This window comes from Salvelinus namaycush, chromosome 37 (assembly GCF_016432855.1).
Source record: "Salvelinus namaycush isolate Seneca chromosome 37, SaNama_1.0, whole genome shotgun sequence".
NCBI lineage: Eukaryota > Metazoa > Chordata > Actinopteri > Salmoniformes > Salmonidae > Salvelinus > Salvelinus namaycush.
The window spans coordinates 14,163,154-14,186,355 of record NC_052343.1 but is presented as its reverse complement, the minus strand read 5'-3'; the positions used below and the strand labels follow the sequence as shown (position 1 = coordinate 14,186,355).

The following is a 23,202-nucleotide window of genomic DNA, read 5'->3' as shown; positions in this document are numbered from 1 at the left end:
CATAGCGTCGTCCGGGTTAGGGAGGGTTTGGCCGGTAGGGATATCCTTGTCTCATCGCGCTCCAGCGACTCCTGTGGCGGGCCGGGCGCAGTGCGCGCTAACCGAGGGGGCCAGGTGCACGGTGTTTCCTCCGACACATTTGTGCGGCTGGCTTCCGGGTTGGAGGCGCGCTGTGTTAAGAACCAGTGCGGCTTGGTTGGGTTGTGCTTCGGAGGACGCATGGCTTTCGACCTTCGTCTCTCCCGAGCCCGTACAGGAGTTGTAGCGATGAGACAAGATAGTAATTACTAGCGATTGGATACCACGAAAATTGGGGAGAAAAGGGGATAAAATTTATTTAAAAAAAAAAAGAATTAAAAAAAAAAGGTCCAAACCTGCAACACCTCCACACAGACACGGTGAACAACATAGTGAAGTACAGAGCAGCAGTTTTTACACACAGACACGGTGAACAACATAGTGAAGTACAGAGCAGCAGTTTTTACACACAGACACGGTGAACAACATAGTGAAGTACAGAGCAGCAGTTTTTACACACAGACACGGTGTGAACAACATAGTGAAGTACAGAGCAGCAGTTTTTACACACAGACACGGTGTGAACAACATAGTGAAGTACAGAGCAGCAGTTTTTACACACAGACTTACTAAAGTGCTTAGTGAGCATACTCGGACGATGCTCTGTCATTGGTCATTGGAATAGTGTGAGTCAGTGGACAGTATTTAGTCTCTCTCCATACGGTTTCCATATTTAGCCTCAGCCAGGCTAACTGAGGCCTCTAATCACACAGGACTTTTCTCTAGTCATTTTAACACACACACTCCCCTGGCCTGTCATTAACAGCTCACACTCACCTCCCAGGCTGCACACACACACACACATAACCACACACACAATTACATTTATAGACACGGGCACTATCAGGCAAGTGCACACACATACTGCACATATAACACCATGAATACAGGATGCACACTCTCTCTGTCCAGAAACTAAATACCACTGGTCCATTGGGTGATCCCTTGCCTTGTCTATCTTTTTGTTCCTTCTTCCCAAAGAGACACAGACCTGATTAGCAAGTCCACGCTTGAAACACGATAGTGGAGAACTAACAAGACAACTAAAATGTGCTCATGTTCCTTTATAGTGTTAAATCCCCCACTAATCAGAAAACGCATCAGCTTTTTATAATCCCTCGACTTGAAAGCTAGTTATTGACTCTAGTGAGATACTTGGATGTGTGTGTGTGTGTGTGTGTGTGTGTGTGTGTGTGTGTGTGTGTGTGTGTGTGTGTGTGTGCACTTGCTCAATCACTCGTGCATTGTCTATCTGTTTGTGTGCGAGACAAAAACAAGGACATCAAATCTAACCCAGACACAACATTGCAGATCCTGGCTACAAATTAGCATCAAACAGAGAGAGACACTGGAAAACACAAACCCAAACACACACAAAAACCACTCCCAGACTAGAGGTTAGATAAGGTAAGGGACGTGATCAGTTTGGGGTACACTGCAGTATTTTTAAACTATGGTTTTCAGGAGCGCCGTTGGCTGCATGTTTTTGTTCTATCCTAGCACAAACGCGTCTCATTCAACTAATCAAGGGCTTCAGGATAAATTAAGTAGTTGAAGCAGATGAATGGGGCTAGAACAAAAATGAATGTCCAACCTCGGGCATTCTTGAGGACCGGAGTAGAGAAACGTCTGCAGAGGATGAGAGGCTCTCCCTCTCCAACACAGCATCATAACAGACTTCATACAATCTAAATGCAGGTGTCACTTTAATAAGGCAACGGTATAAGGCTCTCTCTCCCTCCCACCCTCTACTGTGTGATGGTTTGGTTTACATAAGACCATAAGACTTATCCCCTCCACTTAGCCCCACGATCACATTTCCTGAAAGAGGACACTGCTGACATGTTTCTGACCCCTGAAATGGGGAGCGTGTGTGTGTGTGTGAGTGAGAGAGAGAGAGAGAGCTGGTTGGGCTCCACTGGGGCACATTAGCAAGGCTCTGATATGTGCAGAACTCTGTGGCTGGAATAATATTTATATCAATATCTCCATGTTGTGTGGAAATCTCTGTGAAAAGATGAATATATATCAAACACACATACACATATATATTTATATATACATATATATACATATTTATATAATAATTCATACATTTATATATACATACATATACATACATATTTATATAATAATTCATAAATGTATATATACATATATATATAAATATCTATGTATATATAAATGTATGAATTATTATATAAATATATGTTTGTGTGGTTGTGTGTATGTGTGTGTTTGTCTGATCTTATACATATATAAGACTTATACACATATATAATATAGATTTGTATATATTTGTATATTTATATATATACACATAAATATATATATTTATGGGGTGTACTCACTTTTGGGGTGTACTCACTTTTGGGGTGTACTCACTTTTGTTGCCAGCGGTTTAGACATTAATGGCTGTGTGTTGAGTTATTTTGAGGGGACAGCAAATTTACACTGTTATACAAGCTGTACACTCACTACTTTACATTGTAGCAAAGTGTCATTTCTTCAGTGTTGTCACATGAAAAGATATACTCAAATATTTACAAAAATGTGAGGGGTGTACTCATTTTTGTGATATACTGTATATACATATACATAGATATACACACACACACACACACACACATATATATATATACACACACACACACACACGTATACACACACATACATGTATACACATATATACACACACATACATGTATACACATATATATTTATATATACATATATATACATATTTATATAATAATTCATACATTTATATATACATACATATACATACATATTTATATAATAATTCATAAATGTATATATACATATATATATAAATATCTATGTATATATAAATGTATGAATTATTATATAAATATATGTTTGTGTGGTTGTGTGTATGTGTGTGTTTGTCTGATCTTATACATATATAAGACTTATACACATATATAATATAGATTTGTATATATTTGTATATTTATATATATACACATAAATATATATATTTATGGGGTGTACTCACTTTTGGGGTGTACTCACTTTTGGGGTGTACTCACTTTTGTTGCCAGCGGTTTAGACATTAATGGCTGTGTGTTGAGTTATTTTGAGGGGACAGCAAATTTACACTGTTATACAAGCTGTACACTCACTACTTTACATTGTAGCAAAGTGTCATTTCTTCAGTGTTGTCACATGAAAAGATATACTCAAATATTTACAAAAATGTGAGGGGTGTACTCATTTTTGTGATATACTGTATATACATATACATAGATATACACACACACACACACACACACACACACACACACACACACATATATATATATACACACACACACACACACACGTATACACACACATACATGTATACACATATATACACACACATACATGTATACACATATATATATACACACACACACACGTATACACACACATACATGTATACACATATATACACACACATACATGTATACACATATATATACACACATATACACATATATATATATACACACACAAATATACACACACACACATATATATATATATATATATATATATATATATATATATATATATATATATATATATATATATATATATATATATATATATATATATGTAACGGTGTTCTTCCGTTGGTGAAGGAGAGGACCAAAATGCAGCGCGGCTAGTGTTCAACATGTTTAATAACCAAAGAGACGATAACGTGAACACTATAAAAAATACAAAATAACAAACGTGAAAACCGAGACAGTCCTATCTGGTGCAGAACACAAAGACAGAAGACAACCACCCACAAACCCCAACACAAAACAAGCCACCTAAATATGATTCCCAATCAGAGACAACACAAAACACCTGCCTCTGATTGAGAACCATATTAGGCCAAACATAGAAACAGACAAACTAGACACACAACATAGAATGCCCACCCAGCTCACGTCCTGACCAACACTAAAACAAGTAAAACACACAAGAACTATGGTCAGAACGTGACAATATATATATATATATATACACACACACATATATATATACATGTAACGGTTTCTCTCCTCCTCTTCGTCTGAAGAGGAGGAGTAGGGATTGGACCAAAGCGCAGCGTGGAATGTGGACATAATGATATTTATTAAAGTAAAGACGAAACACGAAAACACTTCAACAAACTACAAAACAAATAAACGATGTAGACAGACCTGGACTTGAGAACTTACAAATATACGAAGAACGCACGAACAGGAACAGACTACTACATACACGAACGACAACGAAACAGTCCCGTGTGGTGCGACATACACAGACACGGAAGACAACCACCCACCACAAACAATGTGAAACAACCTACCTATATATGGTTCTCAATCAGAGGAAAACGTAAAACACCTGCCTCTGATTGAGAGCCATACAAGGTCAATTAAACCTGACACTTAACATAGAACAAACACAGACTGCCCACCCAGCTCACGTCCTGACCCACTAAACACAACTATACAAAAGGAAAACAAGGTCAGGAACGTGACAATACATACATACATACACACATACATACACACATAAATAAATACAAACACACACCTACATATATACATATATATAAATAAATACTTACATACACACACACACACACACACACACACACACACACACACACACACATACATACACACATAAATAAATACAAACACACACCTACATATATACAAATAAATACTTACACACACACACACACACACACACACACACACACACACACACACACACACACACACACACACACACACACACACACACACACACACACACACACACACACACACACACACACACACATATATATATTCACATATATATTCACATATATATACACATACACACATACATATATATTCACATATATATACACACATATACACACAATTTCGAGTTTTCATAACAATCGGTAATCGGCATTTTTGGACACCGATCATGGCCGATTACATTGCCCTCCACGAGGAGACTGCATGGCAGGCTGACTACCTGTTAAGCGAGTGCAGTAAGGAGCCAAGGTAGGTTGCTAATTAGCATTAAACATATCTTTAAAAAATAATCAATCTTAACATAATCCCTAGTTAACTACACATGGTTGATGATATTACTAGTTTATCTAGCTTGTCCTGCATTGCATAAAATCGATGCGGTAACTGTTAATTTATCATCAAATCACAGCCTCCTTCACCAAATAGCTGATTTAACAAGCGCATTCGCGAAAAAAGCACTGTCGTTGCACCAATGTACTTAACCATAAACATTAATGCCTTTCTTAAAATCAATACACAAGCATATATTTTTAAACTTGCATATTTAGTTAATATTGCCTGCTAACATGAATGTCTTTTAACTAGGGAAATTGTGTCACTTCTCTTGCGTTCTGTGCAAGCAGAGTCAGGGTATATGAAGCAGTTTGGGCTGCCTGACTCGTTGCGAACTGTGTGAAGACCATTTCTTCCTAACAAAGACCGTAATTAATTTGCCAGAATTATACAGAATTATGACATAACATTGAAGGTTGTGCAATGTAACAGCAATGTTTAGACTTAGGGATGCCACCCGTTAGATAAAATACGGAACGGAATAAACGTTTTGTTTTCGAGGTGATAGTTTCCGGATTAGTCAAAGGTATATGGTTTAGAGAGAAATAGTCGACGCGTTATAATTCCTGTAATAACTTGCGGCTGAACTTGAAAGGGGTTCCTTCGTTATTTTACCGTTCATGTCTTCCATAGAGAATGTCTTGATCTACTTCAAATAAGGTCTGTGTTTCGCGGAGGAGCAGACTGACCTAAAACTTCTTAACTGGGAATATTGAAGACCCATGAAAGCTGGTGGTTCGTTTTAACATATTGTAATGAAACAGGCAGGGAGCAGGTCTCGAACCCTCGACCTCCTAGCCCGAGGTCCGGCGCGCTATCGACTGTGCCGCAAAAGCATGCTCAAGCGGCAGAGTCGATTTCCGCGCTTATAAACCCAGGGTCGTTACACTACTCCCTCCTTTCAAAGAGCGCGTCCTCGCGCTAGCTTGCGACTTTACGTCTTACAGGAACGCGCTCACCGGCCAAGCACACGCACTGTCGTGGATGCGAGGTCCGATCACTTCTGACACCAATGTAATGAAACAGCAGGGAGCAGGTCTCGAACCCTCGACCTCCTAGCCCGAGGTCCGGCGCGCTATCGACTGTGCCGCAAAAGCATGCTCAAGCGGCAGAGTCGATTTCCGCGCTTATAAACCCAGGGTCGTTACACTATGTTCTCATGTTATTTGAGACTAATTTGATTTTATTTATGTATTATATTAAGTTAAAATAAAAGTGTTCATTGAGTATTGTTGCAATTGTCATTATTACAAAAATGTGTGTGTGTGTATGATATATATATATATTTATTTATTTAAATTGGCCGATTAACCGGTATCGGCTTTTTTTGTCCTCCAATAATCGGTATCGGCGTTGAAAAATCATAAATCGGTCGACCTCTAATACATACATACATATATATATACACACATATACGTACACACACACACACACACACACACACATATACATAAAGCAGAAATAGACATTTACAGTCACCTTGGGAGACAGGGGGAGGCTAATTCAGGGAAACACTAGGATGCCAAGGGTAGAGAGCGAAAGGAAGGGAAGGGGCAAGGGAGGGAGTGTGAGGACTAGTCAGAAGAGAGAGAGACATGAAAGTAAGTAAAATACCCCCTCAAATATTCACAGTCCACACACACAAACCTCCCAAGGGGTCACAGAGGAAGCCATACATTTGAAGCAGTCTAGATTAGTGACCCGAGTACCCAGTCTACCTTTGGCAGACACACACGCACGAACATATACACACACTAATACAAGCCAGCCATTACACGGAAATTACGGCCTTGGTCCTGGTCCCAGTGTAAAGGACAATAATTGTGAGGTTTTGAAGAGGTCTGGCAAATAGAGACCTGTAGCAGGACAACAAACACTACAAGAAGCATGATGCTAAAAATGCGAATGAAATGTCAAAGTAAGAAATGCTAATGCTACCATAATGCTAACGAGGCTAATGATCATCTTCAGTAAAATGACTTAACATTCCCCTCCTCCCTTTCTAATGCTAATCCCGAAGAACGCCACAGTGAGGGCATTGTCCTGCTACCTCTCCCCTCCCAACACACACATATAACCATACACCACACACACTGAAATTCATACGCATGCTCACAGACGCACCCGCACACAGCCCTCGGCCATGTCTCGACATCCCTCAAACAGAGCACTATTTGCCCTTTTGCTTTTCTCTCAATGGTCTCCTTTGAACAGGCCACACTGAGTAAACAGAAAAAAGCAAATGAAGGAGAGAAAAAAAAACGAGGGGAACTCTGGGAATTTACTTCAACAAGATAAATATCCTAGCCGTGGCGTTGCGACACACACACGCCTTCTCCCTCTGATTACAGAGTAAATATGTGTAATCTTATAAAACGGGCATTGTCTGCGTGGCGGAAGCGGTAGACACACTGCAAAGAGAGAGCAGCGGCAGAACATGTTGACTTTGGAGAAAGCGCTATTGGAGAAGTGATCAGTCATAGAGACACACACAAGTATGCATACACACATATATACACAAGCAAACATACGCACAGAAGCATGCACAAAAATGCAAAGGCACATACTGCACTGTACACACGTTGCGATAGCAGTTAAGCCTATATCCTCAACAAATATGATTCAAATCATCACTCATTAAAAAATACTATGTAGTACAATTCCACCAATGGCCATAAGCCTGTTGGAATGCTGTGTGTGTGTGTGTGTGTGTGTGTGTGTGTGTGTCTGGGCTCATGAAACAGACACACCCATTAATTTCATGCACTGGGGCCAAAGAAGGTGAATCAGTAGAATTATCAACATGCAGTGTCGCGTGAACCAGGCTGCTGCAGCCCACGTACGTAGCAGTCTTTACAGACCACAGGGTTAGACTAACATTTACACACACACACACACACACACACACACACACACAAAGTGATCAGCATCCAAAATCATAACCATAAACATACATGTTAAGCAATGGAATTCTCTCGTAGTCAGTACAGGACAGCAATAGTGAGTTCCTCTGGTCCGAGTAGATAAAAACCCAGGCAGGGCATGTTTGTTGCTGATTCTTTGTCCTCTGCTACTGTCTCCCTCTCTGCTGTCTACAACAGGTTTCCCTAAGCTGGCAGACGGAGCCAGAGACAGATAGGGACTGTGTGTGTGTGTGTGTCACCACACACACACACACAGTTGAAGTAGGAAGTTTACATACACCTTAGTCTAATACAAACTCAGCTTTTCACAATTCCTGACATGTAATCCTAGTTAAAATTCCCTGTCTTAGGTCAGTTAGGATCACCACTTTTATTTTAAGAATGTGAAATGTCAGAATAATAGTAGAGAATGATTTATTTCAGCTTTTATTTCTTTCATCACATTCCCAGTGGGTCAGAAGTTTACATACACTCAATTAGTATTTGGTAGCATTGCCTTTTAAAATTGTTTAACTTGGGTCAAACGTTTCAGGTAGCCTTCCACAAGCTTCCCACAATAAGTTGGGTGAATTTTGGCCCATTCCTCCTGACAGAGCTGGTGTAACTGAGTCAGGTTTGTAGGCCTCCTTGCTCACAAACGGTTTTTCAGTTCTGCCCACACATTTTCTATGGGATTGAGGTCAGGGCTTTGTGATGGCCACTCCAATACCTTGACTTTGTTGTCCTGAAGCCATTTTACTTTGGAAGTATGCTTGGGGTCATTGTCCATTTGGAAGACCCATTTGCGGCCAAGCTTTAACTTCCTGACTGATGTCTTGAGATGTTGCTTCAATATGTCCACATCATTTTCCTCCTCATGATGCCATCTATTTTGTGAAGTGCACCAGTCCCTCCTGCAATAAAGCTCCCCACAACATGATGCTGCCACCCCTGTGCTTCACGGTTGGGATAGTGTTCTTCGGCTTGCAAGCATCCCCCTTTTTCCTCCAAACATAACGATGGTCATTATGGCCAAAGAGTTCTATTTTTGTTTCATCAGACCAGAGGACATTTCTCCAAAAAGTACGATCTACAAATCAAATCAAATCAAATTTGATTTGTCACATACACATGGTTAGCAGATGTTAATGCGAGTGTAGCGAAATGCTTGTGCTTCTAGTTCCGACAATGCAGTAATAACCAACGAGTAATCTAACATATCAATTCCACAACTACTACCTTATACACACAAGTGTACATAAAGATATATGAATGAGTGATGGTACAGAACGGCATAGGCAAGATGCAGTAGATGGTATCGAATACAGTATATACTTATGAGATGAGTAATGTAGGGTATGTAAACATAAAAGTGGCATAGTTTAAAGTGGCTAGTGATACATGTATTCCATAAAGATGGCAAGATGCAGTAGATGATATAACACGTTTAAATGTTTTACTCACGTCGGCTGCAGTGAAGGAGAGTCCGCAGGTTTTGGTAGCGGGCTGTGTCAGTGGCACTGTATTGTCCTCAAAGCGAGCAAAGAAGTTATTTAGTCTGTCTGGGAGCAAGACATCCTGGTCCGCGACGGAGCTGGTTTTCTTTTTGTAGTCCGTAATTGACTGTAGATCCTGCCACGTACCTCTTGTGTCTGAGCCGTTGAATTGCAACTCTACTTTTTCTCTATACTGACGCTTAGCTTGTTTGATTGCCTTGCGGAGGGAATAGCTACACTGTTTTGTATTCGGTCATGTTTCCGGTCACCTTGCCCTGATTAAAAGCAGTGGTTCGCGCTTTCAGTTCCGCGCGAATGCTGCCATCAATCCACGGTTTCTGGTTTGGGAATGTTTTAATAGTTGCTGTGGGTACGACATCGCCGATGCACTTCCTAATGTACTCGCTCACCATGTGCAGTTGCAAACCGTAGTCTGGCTTTTTTATGGCGGTTTTGGAGCAGTGGTTCTTCCTTGCTGAGCGGCCTTTCAGGTTATGTCGATATAGGACTCGTTTTACTGTGGATATAGATACTTTTGTACCTGTTGCTCCAGCATCTTCACAAGGTCCTTTGCTGTTCTGGGATTGATTTGCACTTTTCACACCATAGTACGTTCATCTCTATGAGACAGAACGAGTCTCCTTCCTGAGCGGTATGACGGCTGCGTGGTCCCATTGGTGTTTATACTTACTTACTATTGTTTGTACAGATAAACGTGGTACCTTCAAGCATTTGGAAATTGCTCCCAAGGATGAACCAGACTTGTGGAGGTCTACAATTTTTTTTCTGAGGTCTTGGCTGATTTCTTTTGATTTTCTCATGATGTCTAGCAAAGAGGCACTGAGTTTGAAGGTAGGCCTTGAAATACATCCACAGGCACACCTCCAATTGACTAGAAGAAGCCATGACATTATTTTCTGGAATTTTCCAAGCTGTTTAAAGGCACAGTCAACTTAGTGTATGTACATTTCTGACCCAATGGAATTGTGATACAGTGAATTATAAGTGAAATAATGTGTCTGTAAACAATTGTTGGAAAAATGACTTGTCATGTCATGCACAAAGCAGATGTCCTAAACGACTTGCCAAAACAATAGTTTGTTAACAAGAAATTTGTGGAGGGGTTGAAAAACAAGTTTTAATGACTCCAACCTAAGTGTATGTAAACTTCCGACTTCAACTGTATGTATGTATGTATGTATGTATGTATGTATGTATGTATGTATCTCTCAAGAGAAGAGATGGAGAATGCTGCTAGCCACTGGCACTGTGTGTGTGTGTGTGTGTGTGTGTGTGTGTGTGTGTGTGTGTGTGTGTGTGTGTCTCCCAGGAGAGAGGAAGGTGGTGTGGGTTCACATACTGTACTGAAGCGCTTCGCTTTCATAACATCACCCATAATCCATTGCGTTCCCTTAGGAAGTCAGTGAGGACTGTCGTGATGGAGCTAACAGGTACACAGGTGAATGAGGTAAGCCAACGAGGTAAATGATGTACAGCTTTAACACAAGCGGTCTGTTGATACATATGTACACGGATTCATTTGGTAAATCAGCTGTCTGAAAAACTCTATACACACAGTTCAAATGTTTGATTACGCACGTAGACACGCATACACACAATCTGCTGAAGACTATCCAGCAGTATATATTTTCAGAAACAGTCATTGACCCGTTCCCCAAGTATCTCTGGTCCTGCCATTGAATTCCCAGAATCAAGAGGAGAGGGCCGTGACACGGAAAGCTGAGTGCTAGCTGAGCGAGAGAAAACACTGCTGGTGCACTGTGTGTGTGCGCCAGAGGTTTATTCTACTTCAGTGTTACACTTCAGTGTTAATATATGACTCAAATATAACACTTACGATATGGTAACAAAAATATATAATTGAATGAAAACAGTGCATAGTGAGAGTGAGCGAAGTGTGACTAGAGGACAAGGGCCTCCTAGAGATCAGGGGGTTTAGTGGCGCCTGAAGCCCAGCTCTGTAGGACAGACATCAGGGTGAGACATCCCCAAAAGACCCCAATAACGAGCCTCTGTGGGCCCGGGGCTAATGAGCACCTGTGATGGAGGCGAGGGTGTGTGTGTATGCTTGTGCGTCCGTCCGTGCGTGCTTGCCGGTGTACAGGGGTGTGTGTGAGTGCTTCTCACTTTAATTACGCCGTGTGAATAATCCCGTTAGCTGGTGGCTAACCTCAGAGGCTAATAACAAAGGACCAGTGGGAGAAGGCATGCTCCATTACAGTGTGGAATCCTCTCTCCACTCAGGCCGCTAAGAGCCACTCAGCAGACACAATGAGATTAGGGTTCTAAACCTGTGGAACACAGAGGAACACTGGGCCTGTGGCATGTGCTAAGCCCTCCCTCGCTGAGAGGAGAAATGACATTCTTTAGCCGGAGAGGAAAAACACACTAGGGGATAATGACATAGATGTAGAGTGGACAGAATGAACTGGGAAAATGGCCCAGTTTAGTTTAAGTGCAGGGAAAATTACTTTGGGATAAGAAATCAAAAGCATAGAACGTACTGGAGAAATGATAGCCATTGATCGTAGGGAAGTGTAGGGAACCTGGATAAATTCCATTTTGTCATTAAAGCACATGGAAATGACTCTGGGCTAATGGCATACTGTAGAACTAGACTGTATAGAATAGACTGGAAATGACACATTCCTTGATTAATAAAGTCCAGGGGGAAAGGCAATGGGCTATTCTCTATTGGACTAATCTCTACGACACTTAGTGGGCCAGCCAATATGGCTAGCTAATTTACTGGCTGCTGTGTTCTAAGCAACAGAGTAGAATGCGATGTGGTAAGCAACAAGGGACTGAACATTCTAAAATATCCAGACAGCCCCAAGAAAGCTGTTCAACTGGCTATCCTGCTATGTAGTTCTGTATGGTGATGTCCATCTATGTTCTAACAGGTTTTACATAGTCACATGCAATGGCACAATGAAACAGATTGAATTGAAAACACTAGAACTGGATTGACTGACACGCCTTTGATTTCATCTCATGTGGTCATGAAGGAAAGGAGAAGAGGACAGGGGTGGGTGGCTCGCTCTCCCTCACCAATAATAGACCCAGACACATTTGTGATAAAAGTCCACCACACCCAGGGGAGTCCCACAGACAGAAGCATTACAAGTAGGTACAGTACTGTACACCCCAGACCTCCTCTAACCCCCATCTCTATCTGCCTTTGGGCAAACACCTGGGCCTTCTCCATGGGAACAGAGAAGGAGGGTGGTGTGTGTGTGTGAGGGGATTGTGCAGACTGGTTGAGATGGGCTTTGCTGTGGCTCCTCTCAGGGATTTGACATTCTTAGATAAAGCACCCCAGTCCCACGCCTTCTCCTCTCTCCCTCCTGCTGTGTATGGCCTGAGGGGGCAGGAGACGACGCACACAAACACGCACGCACACACCCCTAATCGGTGTCCCAAATGGAACCCTATTCATTATGTAGTGCACTAAATAGGGAATAGGGTGCCATCTAGGACGTAACCTAGTCTGTGTGGCATCCACTCTTTTACATCATAGATATTTCTCTGAGTATCTGGTCACAGACACCACTTAAGATACTAAACAGTGCCTTCTCTAGACTGGGTGTAAGCAAACAAAAGCCTTTTTCATGATGACATTCTTCTGACCCAAGAGGTACAGGAAGTGACACAGTATTTAAGGCCAGAGGCTGATCTCTGTCTGGCCATGATCCATGAGGAATTAGCCCCAAAAGACTAGGTTTCAAATATCTATGATGTAAAAGAGTGGATGCCACACAGACTAGGTTACATTCTAAATGGCACTGCTCTGCTCTATGTATGCATACAGTACAGAGGTGTGGGTCTCCATGACCATTGATATTGCCATCTTTCTATACTTTTTTTTAACATTGATTTAAATAATATATCAATGTATTGTACATAGAAAGGTATTTATTTATGGGCCTTGCAATGAAAATGTTAAATCCTACAGGAGTACCCTGATATGCCCATCTTCAGACATTTTTACGAGACGACCATAAGAATGATCTCCCAGCAGTAACAAGACTATCTCCACACAACACTGGTTTCCATATGACATCACATTTATAAAGACAGGCTTTTCCAGAGGCTTGACTGTGTCACACACACTCCTCTATATCAATCACTCTATCTGTCCCCCACACATGCCTATATGTCAGTCAGCCATATGAAAGACAGTCATTCATTGATATGGTAGACATTCATAGAGGGCGGCCCCAGTGACTCCTAAATGTGCATGATGGGTAGGCTGTATGTTCATTTATCCTGTGCCTGTGTGTTCGAAGGCCAGTTTGAAATGCAGTCTCTCAGGTGCGGTCTGTGTTTGCGTAGCAGATGAAAGGTCAGGGGGACCTGAGGGAGTTCCTCTGTTTCTCCTTTTTTTCCTGACCCCGGGGTATTTTACTGAGGAAACACACATTTACACAATTCAAATGGACACACACACAGCGCTCAGAGAGAGCCCCAGCCATTAATCGCGAGGGCCTCACGTACACAGTGGGATCTGTGTTAAGCCGTGTTTAGCGCTCCATTTGGGCACAGATAAATCAGCCGCTGTCTGAGAGAAGCCTCCATTACTGGAACGAGAGGCCCCCAAGCGGACTGTCAGTCAAAACTAAAGCGTCCCACCTCCTGCTTTTGAACTGCTAATTACAGAGAGCCTCTGCTCAACTCAAACTCAGCTCCTAGACAGCTAGTGCCCCGGCCCGCTAGGATAGCACACTAACGCTAACACGGTGGCCATTTTACCTGAGATAAACACTGGGCAAATATTTATATTTATTGAAACGTCTTGCCGGGCTTTCCCCCTCACTCATCCCACCCTCCTTCCCCTCTGCATCCCCCCACCCAGAAACGTCTTTCCCGGTCCCGAGTGACAGCAGTGTGCTTTCGCTCAGAGAGCAACAGCAGAGGAGAAAAACAGGAATGCTAAGGCTAGGCTAAGATAGCACTCTGGCTAACCTCTCCATACCTGCCACAGATTAATCAAACAGAGAGTTAAAGGGTGAGCCAGGCTGAACTATAAACCATTGGGCTAGGATGAGTAACGTTTTTTTAAAGTAGTGAGAATAAAAAGTGGAGGAAACAGACACCTCTGGCCAGCTCACATACACATTATAGAGCAGGCCACATCTGGCCTTCATGAATAAAATATAGGAGGAAGAGATGAGGAAATAATGAACAAAGGAAATATTATCCCCCTCTATATGAATGTACACGAGACCAGAAAAATCACACAGGCCTCTCACAGTATCTCTCTGTTCTCTCAATGACAAACAACATGCATTAATGAGGGCAAGTCTCCTAACCGACAGCCCAGCCTGACCACAGATAAGATGCATAATATTTACCAATCTGACATTCGATGATGCTGCACTTAGTTCATCCAAAGTACACATGCACCTCATCTACCACTTGCTGAGTCTCTGGGTCCACAGACTACTTTCTTGGTATCCATAATATTAGGCAAATTTGTCATTTGAGTGTACTATCCCTGACTAAGCACAATAAGACATGTACTGTAGCTAAAAACAACTTTTAACCCCCATCATTTACAATCACATTTGGCATGTCAAAAGATGAAGACTCATGACTGACAACCCCTGTCGTAACTAAAGCGCTGAGTTTGTGAGAACCACCATAGCTCACAGACCTTCAGAAGGGCTATATAACCCATACCCACCCAGAGATATGAATAATTTATTTGACGCATGCATCACTCTTCCTAGTAGACCGTCGATAGCGTCCATTATTGGGTGCGTGTATACATTACAGCACGTATAAAGTGTCAGAAACTTCCCGAATCAACGGTGGGTGGCAGGCACTGGCGGGAAGCGGGACTGACTGACACCGGAGCACATTAGACAGACTAGAGAGTAATACTGTATAGAGAGAATCACTCCAGGCTCTAGTAATGCTAAGGGACTGGCAGCAGCGCTGAGACAGCATCAACTAGCATTAGCGAAACAAAGAGACACCGATATATTAATAGCATTAGCTGGCACTGGGACATGCAGTGCATTTAGACAGATATCTGCCACGAACAACATTGTCAAAACGACATACTTTAGAAACAAAAATGTATGCAATTAATACAATGACTTACAATGCTAAAATATATTACACAGGTTTTTAATACATATTATAGTTAGGGATGGGCCTGGTTATTTTAATATTCTAATATCTGAACGGTTGTTAGTATTCGAATACTTGCGAGAGTATTCATACAAAAATAAATAATACTCATAGGCCAATTTGAACAATAAAAGGCTTTGTCTAAATGAAATTAAATGATCCATGCTACACACAATGATATGCCATGACATTTGAAATACTTAATTCAATAAAACACCAAACTTCTAATACGTAGTTTTTATGACGTGTGCTCCGTAAAAAAGACATAGGCCTGCTGTAGAAGCATATACGGGTTTCACACGTTTGTTATTATTGTTGCCCAATAAAAGTGGCACTGTCTACAGTCAACTCCATGTGTAGCAAGCGAGCAACGTGAGAGATCTCTAATCAATGCCAGACGGAATTAAAATTATGGAATTAAGTTAGTTAAATGAGAAGGACCAATCTGCATGTAGTTGTTGTACCTAAGGACAGAAAGCCCAGTAAAATCTCCTCAATTAGTCTAGGTAGCGAGCTACCTAGCTGGCTAACATAGCTAGCTTCTTAACATCAATTTGATGCAGTCAAGACAGGCACTACCAGATGGAACAATAGATAAGCGATGGCATCTATAAGTTTGTCTAATTAGCACGAGTCTGTATGGCTACCCTCTCTTCCTCTCCCTCCTGTGTCAAACTCACCGGGAAGAGCGGCACCTATCCTCCCAAGTCGCACAGGCTGCGTAGCAAGCAAGTTCGCAAGTTTAATAAAAACAATTTTAGAACATGTATTTCGACTATCCGAATATCACCCCAAAAAACTTTCATTACATTATTTGAATAGTGAAATTATTTAAAGAGTACCCATCCCTATTCAAAATTAACCAAATGTAGCCTATTAATAGCTGGATATAGAGAAGAAACAACATGTCAACCTAAAGGGCCTGCATGACCCCCAATGAATTTAAAAACTACACCGGTAGAAATTCAGTTCAGGACAGTAGATTTTTGGCCACCTTGCCCAAATCGGGCCAGTGAGAAAAAAAAGTGAACGTTGGACCCTTCACCGGCAACAAAACTTGAACACTGATCCCAGTTTGTAAGGTAAGTGTCCCATTAAAACTGTACCCGTTTTGTACCAGTTTTGAACCTCATGGTGAGGGTATGAGTACACCTCGTAGTGGACCTTATGGGGAGTGGATCTACAGTGTGAGCTCTGCATGGTTCTACTCAGATAAGAGTAATGGTTAAGTACTGACACATTAAATATCTAATGATGTCATGATGTCACCCACTCCCAGAGCCATTCTAGAGCTAATGAACAGCGTTAAAGAGTGCCTCACCAAACGAGCCCCTACTGTAAACAGTGACGGCAAGGGACCATCACTTTTCAACGTCAGACAGACTCAAAACGCACACTCACAAAGAACTAATACAGTAATCCACACACAGTTGGAACTCATCACCCGACACACACACACACACACACACATCATCACACACTCACAAATGGGAACTTCAAATCAAGGCAAACACACACACACACAGTATAATGACACCAAACACACACTGTCCCACACTCCCAACACACACTCTGAACCATAGAGGTTTCTAATGAGGTTTCTTTGTTTAATCATCATTTAAAAAGGAAGGCTCCCCCCCCCACACACACACACACACACACAGCAAGAGAGACACAAACGCTCCCACATTCTTATTACAGCCCGTCTCCCGAGTTAGTAAATAATGTCTAACCGGGCGATAAGACCAGCCTAGACAACAGATAGATGGGGGTGTATGTGTGTCTGTGCGCATGTATACACTACCGGTCAAAAGTTTTAGTACACCTACTCATTCAAGGGTTTTTCTTTATTTTTACTATTTTCTACATTGTAGAATAATAGTGAAGACATCAAAACTATGAAATAACACATATGGAATCACATATTAACCAAAAGTGTTAAACAAAACGAAATATTCTTTATATTTGATTCTTCAAATATGCTCAGCACTTGTTGGCTGCTTTTCCTTCACTCTGCGGTCCAACTCATCCCAAACCATCTCAATTTGGTTAAGGCCGGGGGATTGTGGAGGCTAGGTCATCTGATGCAGCACTCCATCACTCTCCTTCTTGGTAAAATAGCCCTTACACAGCCTGGAGGTGTGTTGGGTCATTGTCCTGTTGAAAAACAAATGAGCCCAAACCAGATGGGAAGGTGTATCCCACTAAGCCCAAACCAGATGGGATGGCGTATCGCTGCAGAATGCTGTGGTAGCCATGCTGGTTAAGTGTGTCTTGAATTCTAAATAAATCACAGACAGTGTCACCAGCAAAGCACCCCCACACCATAACACCACCTCCTCCATGCTTTACGGTGGGAAATACACATGCGGAGAACATCCGTTCACCTACTCTGCGTCTCACAAAGACACGGCGGTTGGAACCAAAAATCTCAAATTTGGACTCCAGACCAAAGGACACATTTCCACCAGTCAAATGTCCATTGCTCATGTTTCTTGGCCCAAGCAAGTCTCTTCTTATTATTGGTGTCCTTTAGTAGTGGTTTCTTTGCAGCAATTGGACCATGAAGGCCTGATTCACACCGTCTCCTCTGAACACTTGATGTTGAGATGTGTCTGTTACTTGAACTCTGTAAAGCATTTATTTGGGCTGCAATTTCTGAGGCTGGTAACTCTAATGAACTTATCCTCTGCAGCAGAGGTAACTCTGGGTCTTCCATTCCTGTGGTGGTCCTCATGAGAGCCAGTTTCATCATAGCGCTTGATGGCTTTTTCGAATGCACTTGAAATTTTCCGTATTGACTGACCTTCATGTCTTAAAGTAATGATGGGACTGTCGTTTCTCTTCGCTTATTTGAGCTGTTCTTGTCATAATATGGACTTGGTCTTTTACCAAATAGGGCTATCTTCTGTATACCCACCCCTACATTGTCACAACACAACTGATTGGCTCAAACGGATTAAGAAGGAAAGTAATTCCACTAATGAAGTTAAGAAACCACACCTGTTAATTGAAATGCATTCCAGGTGACTACCTCGTGAAGCTGGTTGAGAGAATGCCAAGAGTGTGCAAAGCTGTCATCAAGACAAAGGGTGGCTATTTGAAGAATCTCAAATATAGAATATATTTGATTTGTTTAACACTTTTTTGGTTACTACATGATTCCATATGTGTTATTTCATACTTTTGATGTCTTCACTATTATTCTACAATGTATAGCAGAATGTCTGCTATAAGTATACCATAGGGTGGGAGCTAGCACCTCAGTAGTAGCAGGAAGTGCATAAATCTGCAGTGTAGGCCTATCACTCTGTAAATCAACACTCATTACTCTCTCTGTGTGTGTGTGTGTGTGTGTGTGTGTGTGTGTGTGTGTAAATCACCATACGGTGTGAGGTAAGGGAAAATCAACACCTCACAAAAGAGAGGGAAGAAGGGAGGGGAGAGAGACTCATCATGTTTCTAAATGCTATGTGCATGCCTGAGTGTCCTGGTCTACTGTGTGTGTGTCTGACCTGGCGGTAGGTGCCCTCCATCAGTGTGTCTAGGTTCTGTAGGGGGGCGGGGGTCTTGTCTTTGAAGCGGGTCAGGAGACGGCGTTGGATGGCTCTGAACTGGACCGCCCGCTCTGACAGGAGGTCCTGGTACTTCTCTGCACTCACACGCAGCTACATGTACACACACGCACACACACACACACACACACACACACAATGTTTTTCTAATACTGCAGACAAAAGCTGTACCTAGAAACACAACACATGAATGTGTGTGTGACAGTGTGTCTGTGTTCATTACACACCTCAAAGTGGTGGTCGACAGTCTCAAAGTACTCAGCCAGAGGTATAGGGCCTGCAAAGCTGTTTCTGAAGTCTTTGACTCCCTGCTTGGCAAAGTGGCGGTCGAAGCGCTGCACCAGCTCCTTAACCACCAGCCAGATGTCCTCGAAACTCTCACTCTGGATACGGTAGCGCTCTGGAGAGGGTAGAAGGGAGGGGGGGAGAGAAAGGGAGAGGTAGAGAAAGCTCAACTCCACATCAACCAAGTGCTAGAGGATGCTGCGCGTGTGTGTACTCACGGGAGGTCTTGGAGGCCAGTACAGTGACTCTGGGCCCTGAGAGGAAGTGGAAGGCCAGAGCGTTTCCCTCCTTGTCCTCAGACTTATCCAGAAAGTCTACAACACAGAGGGACATTTAGTGAGAACAATAGGAACTAGAGTTCATTGATTAAGAATACAGATATCTGATTATGGCACATAAATGAAAACGGTCCCCTGAAACACCACAATGACCCATTATTCACACACAGACTTAACGTTCTCACGGACCAGGACAGTGTGGACTCTAGTGGTGGGATGTCAGGCAGAGATATGGTATGGGTTCCCTACCACACACACTCTGTCTCTGAGGTTCTCAGGGACCAGTACAGTGGGGTCTCCAGTGGTGGGATGTCAGACAGAGATATGGCAGCTTATCTCTCCTCAGGACGCCAGCCAAGGTGAAGAGAGCACATCATATTGTTCTTTATCTGCCCACAGAGCCGTGCGCACGCACGCACACAATCTTCATGCATCTAATCTGGGACAGGGGTCCTGTGTGGTAGGAGACGCCATGCCCAGCTCCAGATAATGACTGATAGTCAGAGCTGCTTCCCAGGGCTGAGACCTGCTCACCAACAGCAGGTAGACTAGATTCCCACTAACACTATCAACAGCATCAATACATACCACTCACTCTCCATTCCAGGGCAAATACATGTCACTCACTGTCATGCAGTTAACACTATCGAAGACAAGCAGACTTAAAACTTAACCACTATCCTCACGGAACACAACTCTCTCTCTATCCCTGGGTGTACAGGGAACCAGTGGAGAACAGGTCATGTAGATATCTATGGTACAGACCAGGTTCTGGGGTGACTCAGGTAGATCACTATGGTCTGTTACCTGGGAAGACCTCGCTGAGGTTGACCGGTGGTTTGTTAGTATCCACGGTGATCTTGTACTTGGCGTTCTTGGAGGGGGCGGAGGGGCAGCAGACCAGACGGAGGGGCAGGGAGAACGTACACTGGGCCACCCTCGGGATGCCTGAGAGGATGACAGAGGAGAGAGAGGCTGAATGTGAGGAGGTGGTTTTGTGAAACCACAGTGTGTGTGTGTGTGTGTGCGCATGTCAATGTGCTTGTGTGGTTAAGACATGGCTGGTTAAGACACCATTACACCACCTCCTCCATGCTTTACGGTGGGAAATACACATACGGAGATCATCCATTCACCCACACCGCGTCTCACAAAGACATGGCGGTTGGAACCAAAAATCTCCAATTTGGACTCCAGACCAAAGGACACATTTCCACCAGTCAAATGTCCATTGCTCATGTTTCTTGGCCCAAGCAAGTCTCTTCGTCTTATTGGTGTCCTTTAGTAGTGGTTTCTTTGCAGCAATTGGACCATGAAGGCCTGATTCACACCGTCTCCTCTGAACACTTGATGTTGAGATGTGTCTGTTACTTGAACTCTGTAAAGCATTTATTTGGGCTGCAATTTCTGAGGCTGGTAACTCTAATGAACTTATCCTCTGCAGCAGAGGTAACTCTGGTTCTTCCATTCCTGTGGCGGTCCTCATGAGAGCCAGTTTCATCATAGCGCCTGATGGTTTTTGCGACTGCACTTGAAGAAACTTTCAAAGTTCTTGAAATTTTCCGTATTGACTGACCTTCATGTCTTAAAGTAATTATGGACTGTCGTTCCTTTTTGCTTATTTAATTTGTTCTTGCCATAATATGGACTTGGTCTTTTACCAAATAGGGCTATCTTCTGTATACCCCCTACCTTGTCACAACACAACTGATAGGCTCAAACGCATTAAGAAGGAAAGAAATTCCACAAATGAGCTTTTAAGAAGGCACAACTGTTCATTGAAATGCATTCATGAAGCTAGTTGAGAGAATGCCAAGTGTGTGCAAAGCTGTCATCAAGGCAAAGGGTGGCTATTTGAAGAATCTCAAATATAAAATATATTTAGATTTGTTTAACACTTTTTTGGTTACTACATGATTCCATGTGTTATTTCATAGTTTTGATGTCTTACTATTATTCTACAATGTAGAAAATAGTACAAATAAAGAAAAACCCTTGAATGAGTAGGTGTTCTAAAACTTTTGACTGGTAGTGTATGTCTTTGTGTTTATGTGCGTACAGTGTGTGTATGCCATTTAACCATGGATGTAGGGAGAAAATGCCATCTTTTTTATTTTTCTTGTCACTCCTGTTGGCTCCCCCAAGTGGGGGTTTGTGTGCTCTGATTGGCTCAAAGTCAAGTTGTTGGCCACTGACGAGCATCGCCAAGTAGAAACGGTAGGTTTGTTTCTACCTGGTCGGCACGCAGCAGGAACCACTTTTGATCTAGCAAGAGAAGGAACGACCTCCCACTGCGATAAGTACCTATCGGCAGTCTATCGGAAGTGAGATTCTCGTTGTTTCATGCTTAAGAGGTGTTCGCTTCAAATATCACCCCCAAGGCAAACTACTTCTGATAGAAAATCCCCTTAAAACCACTTTCCCTTTAGTAATTAACTCTTAAAACCCATCACATTCATTAATATGATTGAGATAATTTCATGCATATTCACTATGCTGAAGATAAATCGGATAGGTTCCATATGCAGAAATCCAAGATGGCAGCATGTCAAGTCGTTGGTCTGTGAATAGTAGATTTGAACCTACTAATAACCTATTCATTTATGGTTGAGTAAATCCACAATGTCCTTGTTGTGTAGTGCAAATTATTTGGTTTTGCTGGTGTAACGATCGCTGTTCTCCCTCAACTCAGATAAAATAAAAACACTATTTGCACTTCTTTATTTGAAGTTTACCAAAGTAATCCTATCTCTGGCTGGCCTGAGTTATTTCTTCAGCTTTCCCTCCGCGGAGTGTCTCGTCCAAGCTGCTCCTCCTCGCTCTCCGCCTGGCTGTCAGAGGCAGCTCAACAATCCCCAACCTGTTTTCTCCCACACCCAAAATACACACACACACTCACATACATACTGTCCCTCTCTCCCCTTACCTTTCCTTGGCCTCTATTTCTTACATCTCTGAGAAAATGACAATTTTCGTGGTATTGCTTTGTGCACTGACTTTACTGAACTCTGGAGAAAACGAACATTGTCGCTGGGTGAGTACATCTGACAATGTGCTCTCCCGTCCATTTGACATTTTGTCTGCTGGAACTCGCTCTTTTTCACTCCGTCCACTCATCCAAGTGCCGATGGATTTGTGGCATGATGTGAACAGTACGAACTTGTGTCACTACCAAAGTCTAATGGTTTTAAATTACTTTTGTATTGTCTAGAAAGTCACTTGTAGAATTCGCTTGCAGTTAGGTCTCTTAAAAAAGAGAAGCCGTGCAAGGTTATTAAACAGAGGTGCCAAGT

The 23,202-nt window shown here is 42.4% G+C and overlaps 1 protein-coding gene across 1 annotated transcript in view; it reads right to left on the bottom strand.

Annotated features, from left to right (window-relative positions):
• Positions 1-23,202, bottom strand: part of LOC120031526 (protein PTHB1-like) — a 112,936-nt gene that overhangs the window by 31,495 nt on the left and 58,239 nt on the right. The window contains exons 15-18 of the mRNA XM_038977316.1: positions 20,717-20,857; positions 19,850-19,945; positions 19,574-19,746; positions 19,287-19,439 (exon numbers count right to left, since the gene is read on the bottom strand). Of these exons, the coding sequence (XP_038833244.1) occupies positions 19,287-19,439; positions 19,574-19,746; positions 19,850-19,945; positions 20,717-20,857 (563 nt within the window). The remainder of the gene's footprint in view (positions 1-19,286; positions 19,440-19,573; positions 19,747-19,849; positions 19,946-20,716; positions 20,858-23,202) is intronic.